Source organism: Mesoplodon bidens (genome assembly GCF_964165515.1).
Source record: "Mesoplodon bidens genome assembly, chromosome: 3".
NCBI lineage: Eukaryota > Metazoa > Chordata > Mammalia > Artiodactyla > Ziphiidae > Mesoplodon > Mesoplodon bidens.
The window spans coordinates 33,098,215-33,111,453 of record NC_138178.1 but is presented as its reverse complement, the minus strand read 5'-3'; the positions used below and the strand labels follow the sequence as shown (position 1 = coordinate 33,111,453).

Genomic DNA, 13,239 nt, shown 5'->3' with positions numbered 1-13,239 from the left:
GGAAGCTGAAAAACACAAGGAAATGGATTCTTCCCCTAGAGCCTCCCAGAGGAACCAGCCCTGCCGACACCTTAACTTTGGCCTGGTGAGGCTGATTTCAAACTTCTGACTTCCAGAACTGTGAGAGAATATACCTGTGTTGCTTTAAGCTACCAAGTTTGTGGTAATTGGTTATAGCCACCACAAGAAACTAATACAGTATGAATGTACATATATTTTTCTTTGTCTTTTTATAAAAATGAGAACTCACTTTACACAATACCTTCACTTCATATATCATGCAAGTGGGGCTTCCCTGGTGGCGCAGTGGTTAAGAATCCACCTGCCAATGCAGGGGACACGGGTTTCAGCCCTGGTCCGGGAAGATCCCACATGCAGCAGAGCAACTAAGCCCATGAGCTACAACTACTGAGCCTGTGCTCTAGAGCCCGCGAGCCACAACTACTGAGCCCGCATGCCACAACTACTGAAGCCTGCGCACCTAGAGCCCGTGCTCTGCAACAAGAGAAGCCACCGCAGTGAGAAGCCTGCGCACTGCAATGAAGAGTAGCCTCCTCTTGCCACAACCAGAGAAAAGCCCATGCACAGCAACAAAGACCCAACGCAGCCAAAAATAAATAAATAAATAAAATAAATCTATTAAAAAAAATATATATATATATATCATGCACATGACTTTTGATCCTAAATCTTTCTTTCAACAGCTATAAAACATTTCATATTGTGAACAGACCATGATTTTTCAACTAGTCCTCCACCAATAACCATTCAGATTGCTTCCAGCTTTGGGTCCTTAGAAAGATTGCTGGTAAACATCTTTGCCCTTGAATACAAACATCATTTCTGTAGGATAGATGCATGAAAGTAAGACTGTGGGTCCAATGGTATGCACATTTTAAATTTCTAGTGTTTTACTTTAGTATTTTATGTATTTTCTGTTTCGGTTAATCACAGCAAGCATATATTACCTTTATAATAAAGGATATATGCATAAAGTAAAAAAGGCACAGCCGCCGACTGCTTTGCATCAAACATTGAGAAAGCCTGTTTGCTGTTATCCTGCAGAAGGAAATGGGCTGAGACTCCCCCACTTGGCCTGGACCATGCATAGAGCCAGAATCTTGACTCATTGGCCTCCTGCAGTCCTAGATGCACCCTGGCCTTGTTCTGCAACCTTGGCCTGGTTGCTTAACTTCTCTGGGTCGTAACCCACTCTCTTCCCCCTTCTTCCTCTTGGTTCTGACAGACGCAGCCCCTTCTGGCACAGCTTGTCTGAAACACCCACTAAAAGAGGGGAAAGTCTCTGTCCACCCCAGTGACCGTGTGTGGCCCAGGGCACTTGGCCTGGGGCGTGTGCCTGCCACTCTGCTCTGAATAACCGTCACATCTAGAGGACAACACACAGCAAAGGGCAAGGATCTTGGCTCTGCGTTCTAGGCTCCGGCAATGGCTTTGACCTGGGAGTTAGGAGACAGCCTTTAGCCCTGTTTGTCCTCAGGCAAGTTGCTCCTTCTTTAAGTCTGTTTCCCTTCCTGTGAAATGGGGTTGTCAGTCATAGCCTTGGCGACCCCAAAGAACCCCAATGAGGATCAAATAAATACATGCAGCCCCCATTTCGAGCTGACCACACTTTGAGAAAACGCAGCACTGGGCACACTTGAGGATTCTCATCCATCAGAAGAGTCTAAGTATGGAGAATGCTGGCATGGAAGACTTGTCAATAGAACCATAATTCACAGCTTACAAACAAAAGGATCTGGAAGGATGTTAGTGAGTCAGGATCTAATTCCAACCCGTGTTCTCTAGATGAAAGGGCTTAAGGGAAGTCCCCATGATCCCACAGCGGGTCCAGGGCTGAGGGGAGAGGAGGACCAGAGTCTGAGGCCACTGTTTCCAGAAGTGGTGACATCATGGTCATTGTTAGTTTTCCTCCCGGGTTTCCTTAACCTGAGAGGACTTGGCAGCTCCTGGGACAACACGCTGCCGGGCACGTAAAGACAGACTTGGAACTTAGCCACACACTGGTCCAGAACATACCAATTGGGCATCAACGGGTTCTCCGTGCCCCTAAACATGACTCCGACGTTGGTGGCGTGGTGCCGAGAGGAATAGAAGTCCGTGTAGTCGCCTGCGGGGGAAAGGTCGGGAGATGCTGTCAGTGACCTGGATTCCGCAGGTCAGAGAGGGGCCAGTTCCAAGCGGGGGTCGGAGCAGGAGAACAAGGAGGGGTGAGCGGAAGGGGCAGGGAGAGCAAGCCCGACATGCAAGCCCGACATGCGACACAAATTCGCCTCACTAAAAATTCGTTTTGGGCTTCCCTGGTGGCGCAGTGGTTCAGAGTCCGCCTGCCGATGCAGGGGACACTGGTTCATGCCCCGGTCCGGGAAGATCCCACATGCCGCGGAGCGGCTGGGCCCGTGAGCCATGGCCGCTGAGCCTGCGCGTCCGGAGCCTGTGCTCCGCAACGGGAGAGGCCACAACAGTGAGAGGCCCGCGTACCGCAAAAAAAATAAAAAATAAAAACAATAAAAAAATTAAAAATTCGTTTTGAGAACTCCCAATTGAGAAACGAAAAAGAAACAAGGAGCCAAGGCTTCCTGAAACAGACAATGGAATTTGCAAAAGAGTGGCAGACACCCCTCCCACCCACGGGCTCCGCTCGCCAGGCCTTTGCTCAAGCTGTGCCTGCCCGAGCAGCCAGCTGCTCCGTGTGCATCCTGGTAAAGAGACTGGACTCACCTATGGTGGCCGGAAGATGCACTGTGGCGGAAGCCTGGGAGGTGAATGCACTGAAACACAGAACAAGGGGCTTCCAGGTCAAGCTTTGGTCATTCACAGGCTCAGCCTAGATCATGGTCCAAGTCCTGCTCACAATCTCCAGCGAGCACTTCCAGACTGGCCTGGGGCCACCCCAGGATGGGCATCCACCCACTAAAGACAAGTTGCCTCTCCCTCGCTTCTATGTTCCACTCTAGGCAATGGGCTAAATTACCCCTTGTTTGGAAACCAGACAAGGACACAAATGATGCTGAAGAGGAATGGCTGAGTGAACAAGGGAGTGGGCTGGTGGGCCAGGCATGGCCTGGACACCCCAGTCCAGGCAGAGGCGTAATCCCATTTGGCCCAGAGCCCTCTCACCAAAATGCAGCCCAGGTTGGGGCTGGATGAGGCCAAGGCAGCCAACCCGTGACTCAGAATGTCCCCGACGACCACACCGTCCTCTTCCGACAAGCCAGGTCCCCTCCTCCCCACCCACCATGGTCCACGGGCCCCTCACCGCTTCCGAAGCTCCGTGTCATCTCTGAGCCTGGCTTGGCTGGCGGACAGCAGGTTCTGCAACAATCCTCTTGCCTCCTTCCAGGCAGCCTGACCCAGGCCCATGAAGCTGTTGAGAGTTGGCTAGGACCAAGATGCGGAGGAAGAAAGAAGATCACACATGGGAAAGCCCCTTGTGCTACCCCTCCTACTGACAGGAGCGAGCCTGGCCAGCTTTCTGGATCCCCTGTCACTTATCCCAGTTCAAACTCTCTGGACTTCGGTTCTTAGTTCTGTCATCTGTTCATCGAGCTGGGGAGATGTGTCATCTTTCCTGATGGGGCTTCATCCCCTCATGGACTTGCAATTGGCAAAGCCTGGGAGCTCCTATCTGGGACAGCTGCCTGGTTAAGCTTGGCCCCGCCTGCAGTGAAGATGGCTGTGTTCCTCCAGGGGGGACCTCCGGTCCGCAGGGGTACTGAAGTCTACACCAATCCCCTTCACATAAGTTAAGAAGAGGTTTCTGAGCCAGTGAAGTGTAGCAGAAAAAGCACTTGTGGATTCTCAAGGCCAGAGTTCCAACCCCAGCTCCAATCCTTGTAGCCATGTGAGCTGGGAGAATTGTGTCCCGTTTCAGATTAGACCCTCATCCATCTAATGAGGATTCCATTCCTACGCCAGAGGGTCATCGTGAGAATTGAACAAGAGATGTGGGTAAAACTCCTGACACATAGGAGGTACTCAATACATATCACCTTCCTTCCATGGAACGGGAGGGAGGATGCACACCAAAGCACTGGACCGTCTACAGGGAAGTAAATTCACGTCCATCACTCATGTACGTATCCTTCAGGCTGACTCCTAAAGTGGTGGCAACACAGAGGGCACTTGGGGCAAGCTGTCCATTCTTCCCAGGCTGGAATCAAACCTGGAGGGCAGGGCTCATGGCTCCCTCCCTCGGAGGGCCCAGCACCAGCCTGGAACAAGCAGAGACTCAACCAGCTTAAGATGAGGAAATGAACCAGTTATTGGAGAACATCATCTCAGAGACAACTGGGGAGGGCCTAGGACTGTGGAGGGACTGACACTCTTCTCACCCAGGAACCCACCCTGCGCTGTCCCAAGGCTGCCTCCTGCCAGCCTGTCTGTCTCACAGCCACCCCCCAACCTTACCCGAGTAAAATCTCTGAGCCCTCAAGGCACTACCTCTATCAGAAACGGAAGGCAAAGGGCATTTTCTTAGTGGCATTTGCAACAAAGGCCACTGAGATCCAGGACGAGCCATGTCACAATGTCCTACCTGATCAAAGACATCCTGGTGTTGGGAGAGGACAGGCCCAGTGAAGAGGTGCTTAATGACACTGAGGTCTAGGATCTGGTCACCAATCGCCACGCCGATCCTTGGTCTTGGCTGGGAGGAAGGGGGCATGGTCAGCACTGGGCAAAGCCTCAGACAGGCTTGGCTCACTTACACAGCAAGTCTGTCTGTTTACGAGCCCATGGCTTTTGTCTTTACATGGCCCTCTATGGAGAGGGACTGAGGAACTGGATCCTTAGCACCGTACCCCAGCTCCCTTTGCCTCTCAAAGCGCAGAAATTGACCCTGTGATCTCTGTCCGGGAAGAACCTGGTGCCATGTCTGCCTCTAGGACAAGAAGGGAAAAGAATCTGTGTTTCCTGAATGGAAAATAAATCAAACACCCCTTGGAGTGGGTAAGTTGAAAGAGGCCTAGTCCAAGCCCCTTATCCAGGCAAAGTCCCCAGCAAAGTTTCTCAGGTGTTGCTTAAAAGCCTCTGGTGATGAAGAGCTCACCACCTCACCAGGCAACTGGATTATTTCTCAGGTTTAACCTAGGCCTTCCCTTGGGGGCAATTCCTCTGCACAGCAGAGCGTGTCCCAGGCACAGTGCTGAGGGCCAGGGGCTTGGACTAATGAGCTCTGTTATGGCTCAAACAGAGCAGAGCTCGGGTCACCAGGGAGCATGAAGCCAGACTGCTCAGAGCATGCAGGAAAAGTTCCTTTCTGCACCATCAAATCCCAGCTTCAGCCCTGAGTGTGACAATGTCGCAAATATTTGGCAAAGCCTGACCTCTGTCCACATGGCCCTGAAATCTGCTCATCAACAAGGAACTTGAGAGCATGTCTGCAGACTTGGACCTCCTAAAGCTCTGTCCTGAGCTGAGCTTCTAGCTCTCCTGAACCACCAGCTTTGCCATTTCAGTTCCAGGGAGTTTAGAGGTGGGGCTACTGGCTGGCCTTATCTCCGGTGGCTGCTCATTTCAGGGGGCTGAGAGAAGATGGCTATCCCTCCGTGCACAGGGGTAGACCGGAGCCACACCCTCACCTGGCCCTGAGGCCCCAGGCAGACCCTGCCCATGAGGAAGCTGCCTGGAGAGGCTGGTCCTCATTCCCAGCTCCCTGGGCCTCATCTCCCTGGGCAATGAGCTGGGCCACCTGGACCCCAGCGGCTGCCCACTTAAGGGATATGCAGGCAGACCCCTGGGCCACTTCTCTGACCCTGGCCCCCACACCAAGCTGCAGGAAGGAGCCAAGGCCACTGAGCAACATCAGAGACCTAATCAAAAGTGTGGCTGCCTGCCTCCTCGGCGGCAAGCAATGGCGAGAAGCTGCCCTTGTGTTTCAAACCCTGGCAATTGTGAAACCATATGTTGAATCTTCTAGACCTAGACATGAGGAGCTGAGAGGGTGAGTCCCTCTACTTTAACTGTTGGGAGTTATTTTCTTCAGTGTTAGACTTCCGATCCCTGGGGTCCTGCCTACTCTGTCATTCACCATCTTATCATTTTGGACAAGTCCCTGGTCCTCTGAGGGCCTCAGGTTCCCATGTATAACCTGAGGAGACAATTAGTAAGAGATATCCTATGTTTAACTTTAAGAGAATGCGTGTGCATTGCCTCTGCTTTATAACATTTGGTCATATCCGATAGAATGTTGTCCAAAGGAAAGCTTTACCCACCTCCCAGCTTGACAGAGGGAAAAGGATGGGGTTTGGGAGCTCACAGCTGTGGGGTGGAACCCCAAATCTGCCTCTTACTGGCTGTGAGACCTGGAGCAGAACTCTTAGCCTCTCTGAGCCTCAGTTTCCTCATCTGTAAAATGGGGACAGTAGCACAACAGCAAGTTTGTAGTAAGAATTCAATTAATTAACATCTGTAAATCTCTTATCACCAGACCAGACACAGGGCAGACATTCACCCAGACAAAAAAATTTATGGAGCATCCACTTCATCCCAGCAGTATACTAAGGCTGCAGAAGCACTGACGATAGAGGAGAGACATGGTTCCCCCCCTCCAGAAGCAAAAGGAAGCACACGGTGAGGTGACAGACGATAACTGTGGCTGGAGTTCAGTGGTGAGCTCGTTCAGTGAGGGTGCTTAGGGGCCAGCCCTGAGGAGGTGACATTTAAGCTGGGCCCAGAAGAGCGAGAAGAAATCAGGCATACATAGAGTAGGAAAAAAGAGTATTCCAGATGGAAAGAACAATATGTGCGAAGGTCCTGAGGCAGGAAACTGCTCTTAGAAAGTTCCAGAAACTGGGACTTCCGTGGTGGTCCAGCAGTTAAGACTCTGCGCCCCCAATGCAGGGGGCCTGGGTTCGATCCCTGGTTGAGGAACTAGATTCCACATGCTGCAACGAAGAGTTTGCTGCAACTAAAAGATCCCCAGTGCTGCATCTAAGACCCAGTGCAGCCATAGTAAATAAATAAATATTTTAAAAAATGTTTCAGAAACTGAAAGGCAGCCAGTCTGGCTGGAGAGAGCAGAGGGTCTGGAGGCAGAGGCAGGGCCCGAACCACGGGACTTGAGCACCTTGGCCGTCAGCTCCAGATTACTGCAGCGTCTGTTTCTCAGAAGCCACGGTCCCTGTCTTCACAGAGAGAGCCAGGGTCTGCTCTACTAGTCCATGAGCAACCCAAGATGGAGGGAGGGTGTCCCGTGTGCCTTTGATCCCCAACTCCCAGCCCAGAATCTGGCCCAGAGTTGGGGTTCATAAGCATTCACTGAATAAAAGAATGACTAAAATGAAAGCCGGATTAATTCACTATTGTTCCACCCAAATTGTGCATGGCTGGCCACTGGCATGGAGGAGAGAGAGGCTGTGCCCCGGCGACTAGGTCAGCCTGGAGAGGCAGCCATTACCTTTGGAATGCCCAGTGCCTGCAGCCATAGCTTCAGACACAGCTTGTTCCACTTGAAGGCCCTCAGCCTTCTGCAATGCCCAGGGGGCCCACAACCAACCCCCAGCACTCTTGTCAGAGGGCAGTGAACCTCCCTAGTGGCTGTCCTTGCACATTCTAATGTGGAACTGCTGGGGCATGGAGTCTGAAAGCCACTAGCCATACCCTAAGGGGCATTCATTCCAGAGTCTTCTGGGAGACCAAGTCAGAGCACCCCCCACCACCACCACCAAAGGCTTCTGCCTAATGGATTTGTAGAGTGAAGGTTGAGGACACACAGTTGAGGACAAAGTGTCAGAGGAGTGCAGGGGAGGGCTCGCCAGCAGAGTGCACTTGGCTAACGCAGGTTAAGGTTTAACATGTCTCTTATTTGTATTTGCGGCCCTCCAGGGGACTGAGTGTTACCTTTTTGCATCCTTGCAACAACTGGCCAGGTCAGGCAGTTGTGAAACCACATGTTGAATCTTCTAGACCTAGGCATTTTTTGCCATGGGGTCAGGAAACCCAGTTTCCAGGAAGGGGCTAACTGCCAGGAACTCCATTTAGCAAACAGTTCCCGAACACTTGGGCGCAAGCAGATTCTGGGCTTCGATGAATCAGGAGTTTACCTTTAAAGTTGGGAGCAGAAAGCTAAGCCCAAAATACCATGAATAAATCCAGGGGAATCTGCTTTCCCCACCCAGGGACCTTCTTATATATTTGTTGATAAACCCCCAGTTTTCAAAGATTTCTTTCTGCCAATCAGACTACACTTACTAAGTGAAATTTCATTTCTCTGCCCAAAAGGGCTTCTTCTGATCAGCAAAGGCACTCATCCCTCCGAGCTACTGAAAATACCGGGTCAGTTAATATTTCCCGAGTTCTAGGGTTAGAGGCTAACCTGGGAGAAAACAACCGGTCACAACGTGGTGCCTTGGGGGAAGACAACAAAGCCAAATGACTTCGGAGTAGGCAGCATGACTGTGCTTCAACTCCTCTGTAATGAGAGAACTTGCTCTGCCTACCTGAAAGGGAGACTCATATGTATCGTTTCATTTTGCATTTAATTCTCACACAAACCTGCAGAAACTGAGGCTGAGAATTTCAATAACTTGCACATCTAGAAAGCTACCAGGAGGGATGTGAACCCACAAGTACTCTCCATGATCGGCCCCTCCAAAGAAAAAAGGCCCTTGCCTCCACCCCACCTCCCATCGCACTCCCCAGGGAGGAGAATGCGAGGCACCGCTCGTTAGGCCCCAAATGACACCGGGGGTCTTCGCGAGAGGCGTCCAGCAGGGAAACGACGGGCCCGACGTCCTGCTCCGTCGGGTGCTGGCGGAGGTGGCAGGGCTGGGCTGAGGCCCGGGGCGGAGCAGGAAGGTGGCGTGGGGGTCCCGGGCGGAGGGGAAGCCCTCCCTCCCCGCGCCCGGAAGCCGAGCGCTGCAGCTCACGTTGCCTTTGGTGGAGAAGACGCCGTAGGGCAGGTTGTGGATGGGGAAGTCGGAATCCTCGGCCACTGGGACGAAAGACATGCTGGTGGGCACGGAGCAGGGTGGCGGGCTGCGGGCTGCGCGCGGCCAGCAGGACTGGATTCGCAGAGGTGGTCAGGCAGGGTCACGCCTCCTGCGGGCTCCGCCTCTTCAGGCCCGTCCCTCCAGAGTGGACGCTGTGACACTGTAGGACCCGGCCCGCCCCCTCCGAGGGCTCCGCCCCTCCTGGAGCCTCCGCCCACCAAGAGACCGCCCCTCCACGAGGCCTGTTCCTCCGCAAACTCCACCCCTGCACAATCCCTCCTCTCCCTGTCACTCCAGCTTCGCAAGCTCCACCCCCGCACAGTCCTTCCGGGCTCTCCCACTACAGTTTTGACCCTTCGCAAGCAGCCCCGCCTCCTCTTTGAATGTCCTCGTCCCGGAGTCCACCTCCCGGGAGACCTCGGTCCAGCTGCCAGGCCCAGGGGCCCTGGTCCTACCGAGAGCAATCCCCAGCTTGGCGTTTAAGGCTCTGCCCCTGGTGACTTCAGCCTCGTTTTTCCCCGGCTGCGTGGCCCGCTCTTCTGCTCAACAGAAGTCTTGTTGGGTTTCCGGGACACAGCCGACCCTTTGACGCCAGACGCTGCCTCCTGGGCTGGTACAGTGCTTCCAGTCTCGTCCTTTCAGCCTTCGTAAACCATGCTAATCTGTCAGCTATAGCATTTCCACTTTATCGGGGAAAGGAACAGTCGTGCCTGTTTGGAAGGCTTACATTAATGAGATTAATATTCTAGAAAATATAACTCACCTGTTTATTTCATATTCTCGTGCTAAAGTGACACTGACAAGATGTTTGACCTTGGACAAGTTACTTAACCCCTTTCTGCCTCAGCTTTCTTCTCTGTATGACGTTGATGATCATGGTTCCTGCTTCACAGAGTTGATAGGAGAATTGAATTAATTGTGGAGCATTTGTGCCTGGCATACAGAAACTATTTGTTTGTGTGTAAAGATTGAAAGGGGAGACTGAGAAAAAAAATACAGAGAGAAAAGAAAGAGAGGGAAAGGGAGTGAGGGAGAAAAAAATGAAGGAAGGGAGGGAGAGAAGAAGAACAAATTTACACCTTAATCCTCTTTGCAATGCTGGTGACTAACAGCAAAAAGGATGAAGATTTGAGATCCACCTCTGACAGCACCAAAAGTGTGTAGCTTTAGGCAAGTTAAACTCTCCAATCATCCGTTTCCTCATCTGTAAAACAGACATAATGACAATACCTACTCCAGGATTTCTGTGATGGTCAAATAATGCCTGGCACAGAGTTAGTTATCAATTAACTACTTTTTTACCCCCAGGGACATCCAACCAGAAAGTTAGCCATTTCTTTGTGTCTGGGTTTTGCTTTTCTTTTTGAAGAGGACAATCAGAAAAGGAGAGAACACAGCTATAAAGATAAAGTGGTCAGCACTGACTGAAAATACATTTATAATAGAAATGCAATTTTTTTTTTTTTTTTTTTTTTTTTGCGGTACACGGGCCTCTCACTGTTGTGGCCTCTCCCGTTGTGGAGCACAGGCTCCGGACACGCAGGCTCAGCGGCCATGGCTCACGGGCCCAGCTGCTCCGCGGCATGTGGCATCTTCCCAGACCGAGGCACGAACCCGTGTCCCCTGCATCGGCAGGCGGACTCTCAACCACTGCGCCACCAGGGAAGCCCCAGAAATGCAATTTCTTAGAAACCTAACAAAATTATTTCTTTAAGTGGGTTAAAATTAAAGTATAGGCTGCACAATACTCATCAATACACAAACCAGTATTTGCAACACTGACTTCTGATTAATTTGCTTGGGTATTCTTACGACAGAGTCCAAAGTTAAAGAATTCATGGATACACAAGCAGAGATGTCTGAAAATAAATTTGAAAACCAATTTAAGTCAAAATCCTAGAAATTATTTTTAAACAACATTTTAAAGGTGGCAGAATCATCCTAAGGTTTGTAAATATAACAAACTGTTTCCCTTCAAAAACATTTCATAATGAATAATAATGATAGATGGAAAGACCTAAAAGTAAATGAGAAGTTGCACCTCCTTTGCCTGCAATGTCTTGCCCATATCTCCTCTCATCCACTATCCTGCTCCCTAAATCAGGTTCAGTCATCTTCATTCTTCAAACACATTTGTCAACAGCCAGTCCCAAGTCTCCCAGCTGTTCCTCCCTGTCTTCCTTTCTCTGACCTCACCTCTAAAACAACGCTGCCTTTTCAACAAGATCAGCAGTAAAGTGTGTACCAAAGAGCTTGTAGTTAGAATCAAGTATTAAAACTGTGGGTGACTGGGACTTCCCTTGTGGCACAGGGGTTAAGAATCCACCTGCCAATGCAGGGGACATGGGTTCGAGCCCTGGTCTGGGAAGATCCCACATGCCATGGAGCAACTAAGCCCGTGTGCCACAACTACTGAGCCTGTGTGCTGCAACTACTAAAGCCCAAGCGCCTAGAGCCGGTGCTCCGCAACGAGAAGCCACTGCAATGATAAGACAGTGCACCACAACGAAGACCCAATGCAGCCAAAAAATTGATAAAAAATTTTTTTAATTAAAAAAAAAATACACACACACAACCCTGCAGAGTTAGGGAGGCTGCCCTGCAGTTTGGCTTGGAGGGAGGAGAGGCTGGGTTGGTGGCATCATGTGAGATAAGAGGGCCTGAAACCAGAATGCCTGAGATGAGGGGGTATTACAAGTAGGGCTGCTGCTGAACCCCCTCCCTAGGCCCGGATGGTTGGAGCTGACCAGTGGTCACCCTGCAAGGGGCTCCCTCTTGCTCAACCTGTTCTCGGCTCTCATCTCTTGCCCCGAGTGTCTGTGCCAAGGGTAGACCTCAGTTTTGGTTAAGTCTGCCCTGGGTGGGGGGAGGGGGGATGAAGGGCGGTCTCTGGCAGTGGTAGATGTTCTGACTCATTCTGGCAGGTTCCAGAAAGGGGAAAAGAAACAGGACAGGGTCCCAACTCTTGTTCTGTGGCCTTATAATAATAAGAAGCCTTCTGAAACGGAGCAGGACCCTATGGTCTATGCCCACCATGTCCTCCGCCTGCCTTTTGTCTGTGGAAATACTTTAGCCAAAAGATAAGTTTAATCAGAGAAGTGAGAAAATGCAGAAGCAAAGAAAAGCAAACAGGACTAAACAATAATAGTTTAGACAGTAAGCAAAGTCAAGGACCTTTAGTTTCTCCTCAAGGGCTACAGATAATATTCTGAGCCATATCCTGTGATCTGTCTTGTAGGTACCGAAACCCGCACCAGGTGGAAGAAGTTAACCACATGATGACCAGACTGTAGCCATGACATAAGCTGCCACAGTGCAGAGAACTGGCCTCAAAGAAATGGAAACCAACCATGGAACTGAAGATTGACTGTACCTAAAACAATCAAGATGACGCTGATCAGACCACCAATGACCAAGTTCAAGATGACTGTTGGAGCTGACTGTGCTGTTTCTGCATGTAGCCCCCTGCCTCTGTCTATAAAAGCTCTTGCCCCCGATTGTCAGAGAGGGGAGTCAGCCTTCGGACAGGAGACCACCCTCCCCCCTGCCCCCCAGTTGCCAGCATCCAAAATAAAGCAAGCTTTCCTTTCCACCAACCTTGCCTCTTTATTGGCTTTTGAGCAGCCAGCAGCTGGACCCCACTTTTGGTTACTCTTCCAGGCAGCATCTAATACCTACAGAATTCTAGTGACTCTTTAGCTGCAGGGCAATGAACTATTTACTTGTCCTATACTGGCCCTGCCCCTCCCCTTAGAGACAGGAACTATCTTTCTTATTCTTTGTGTAGCTTTGTCAACGCCCAGCAAAACACCTGGCACAGAATAGGTACTCCATAAATACTTAAATAAATAATAAGAAACTGCTGACTGAAGGCAATTAATCAATAACCAGTGAGCCTCCTCCCCTGCCCTCCACCCCATCCAGGCCCTGGGCATACTGCACAGCAGCTTCCTTATTTTCGTAGCATGGGCTGTGTGAGCAATGGGCCAGGAGCTTCCCCTGAATACTCACAAGCTAATGAAAGCCTAGATGATAAAAACCATGTAAAGAGAAAACTTTTGGGGGGAAGGGTGTGGGGCTGATGTGTGTATGGGAAGGGGTGTGGACATGAGATAGTTGAAGGGGGAGGAACATTTCGTAGTTTTAAAATAGACTTGCCAACCCACTAATTATATATAGTGTCTGAAGACACCAAAGCTGTTGTCTATTTGGAAAAAAACATTTGAAGTAACTTGCAAATACACTATATTTTTTCTTTCTTCTCTTTTGGGAGGGAGTGTGTTGAGCA

General features: G+C 50.6%; 1 protein-coding gene across 9 annotated transcripts in view; it reads right to left on the bottom strand.

Moving 5' to 3' along the window:
- The window catches only part of FAH (fumarylacetoacetate hydrolase), a 37,458-nt gene extending 28,384 nt beyond the window's left edge, over nucleotides 1–9,074 (bottom strand). For 5 of the 9 annotated variants that reach the window (XR_014015274.1, XM_081227313.1, XM_081227311.1 and 2 more), the window contains exons 1-5: nucleotides 8,889–9,074; nucleotides 4,556–4,666; nucleotides 3,278–3,399; nucleotides 2,740–2,789; nucleotides 2,038–2,128 (exon numbers count right to left, since the gene is read on the bottom strand). Coding sequence is in view for 8 of the 9 variants with exons in the window: in XM_081227313.1 (XP_081083439.1) it covers nucleotides 2,038–2,128; nucleotides 2,740–2,789; nucleotides 3,278–3,399; nucleotides 4,556–4,666; nucleotides 8,889–8,969 (455 nt within the window). In the remaining variant the exon portion in view is untranslated. Of the gene's footprint in view, nucleotides 1–2,037; nucleotides 2,129–2,739; nucleotides 2,790–3,277; nucleotides 3,400–4,555; nucleotides 4,667–7,860; nucleotides 8,310–8,335; nucleotides 8,460–8,888 lie in introns of those variants that run through there. The other 4 variants (XM_081227317.1, XM_081227315.1, XM_081227316.1 and 1 more) reach the window with 4 other exon arrangements.
- Nucleotides 9,075–13,239: the final 4,165 nt, after the last annotated feature.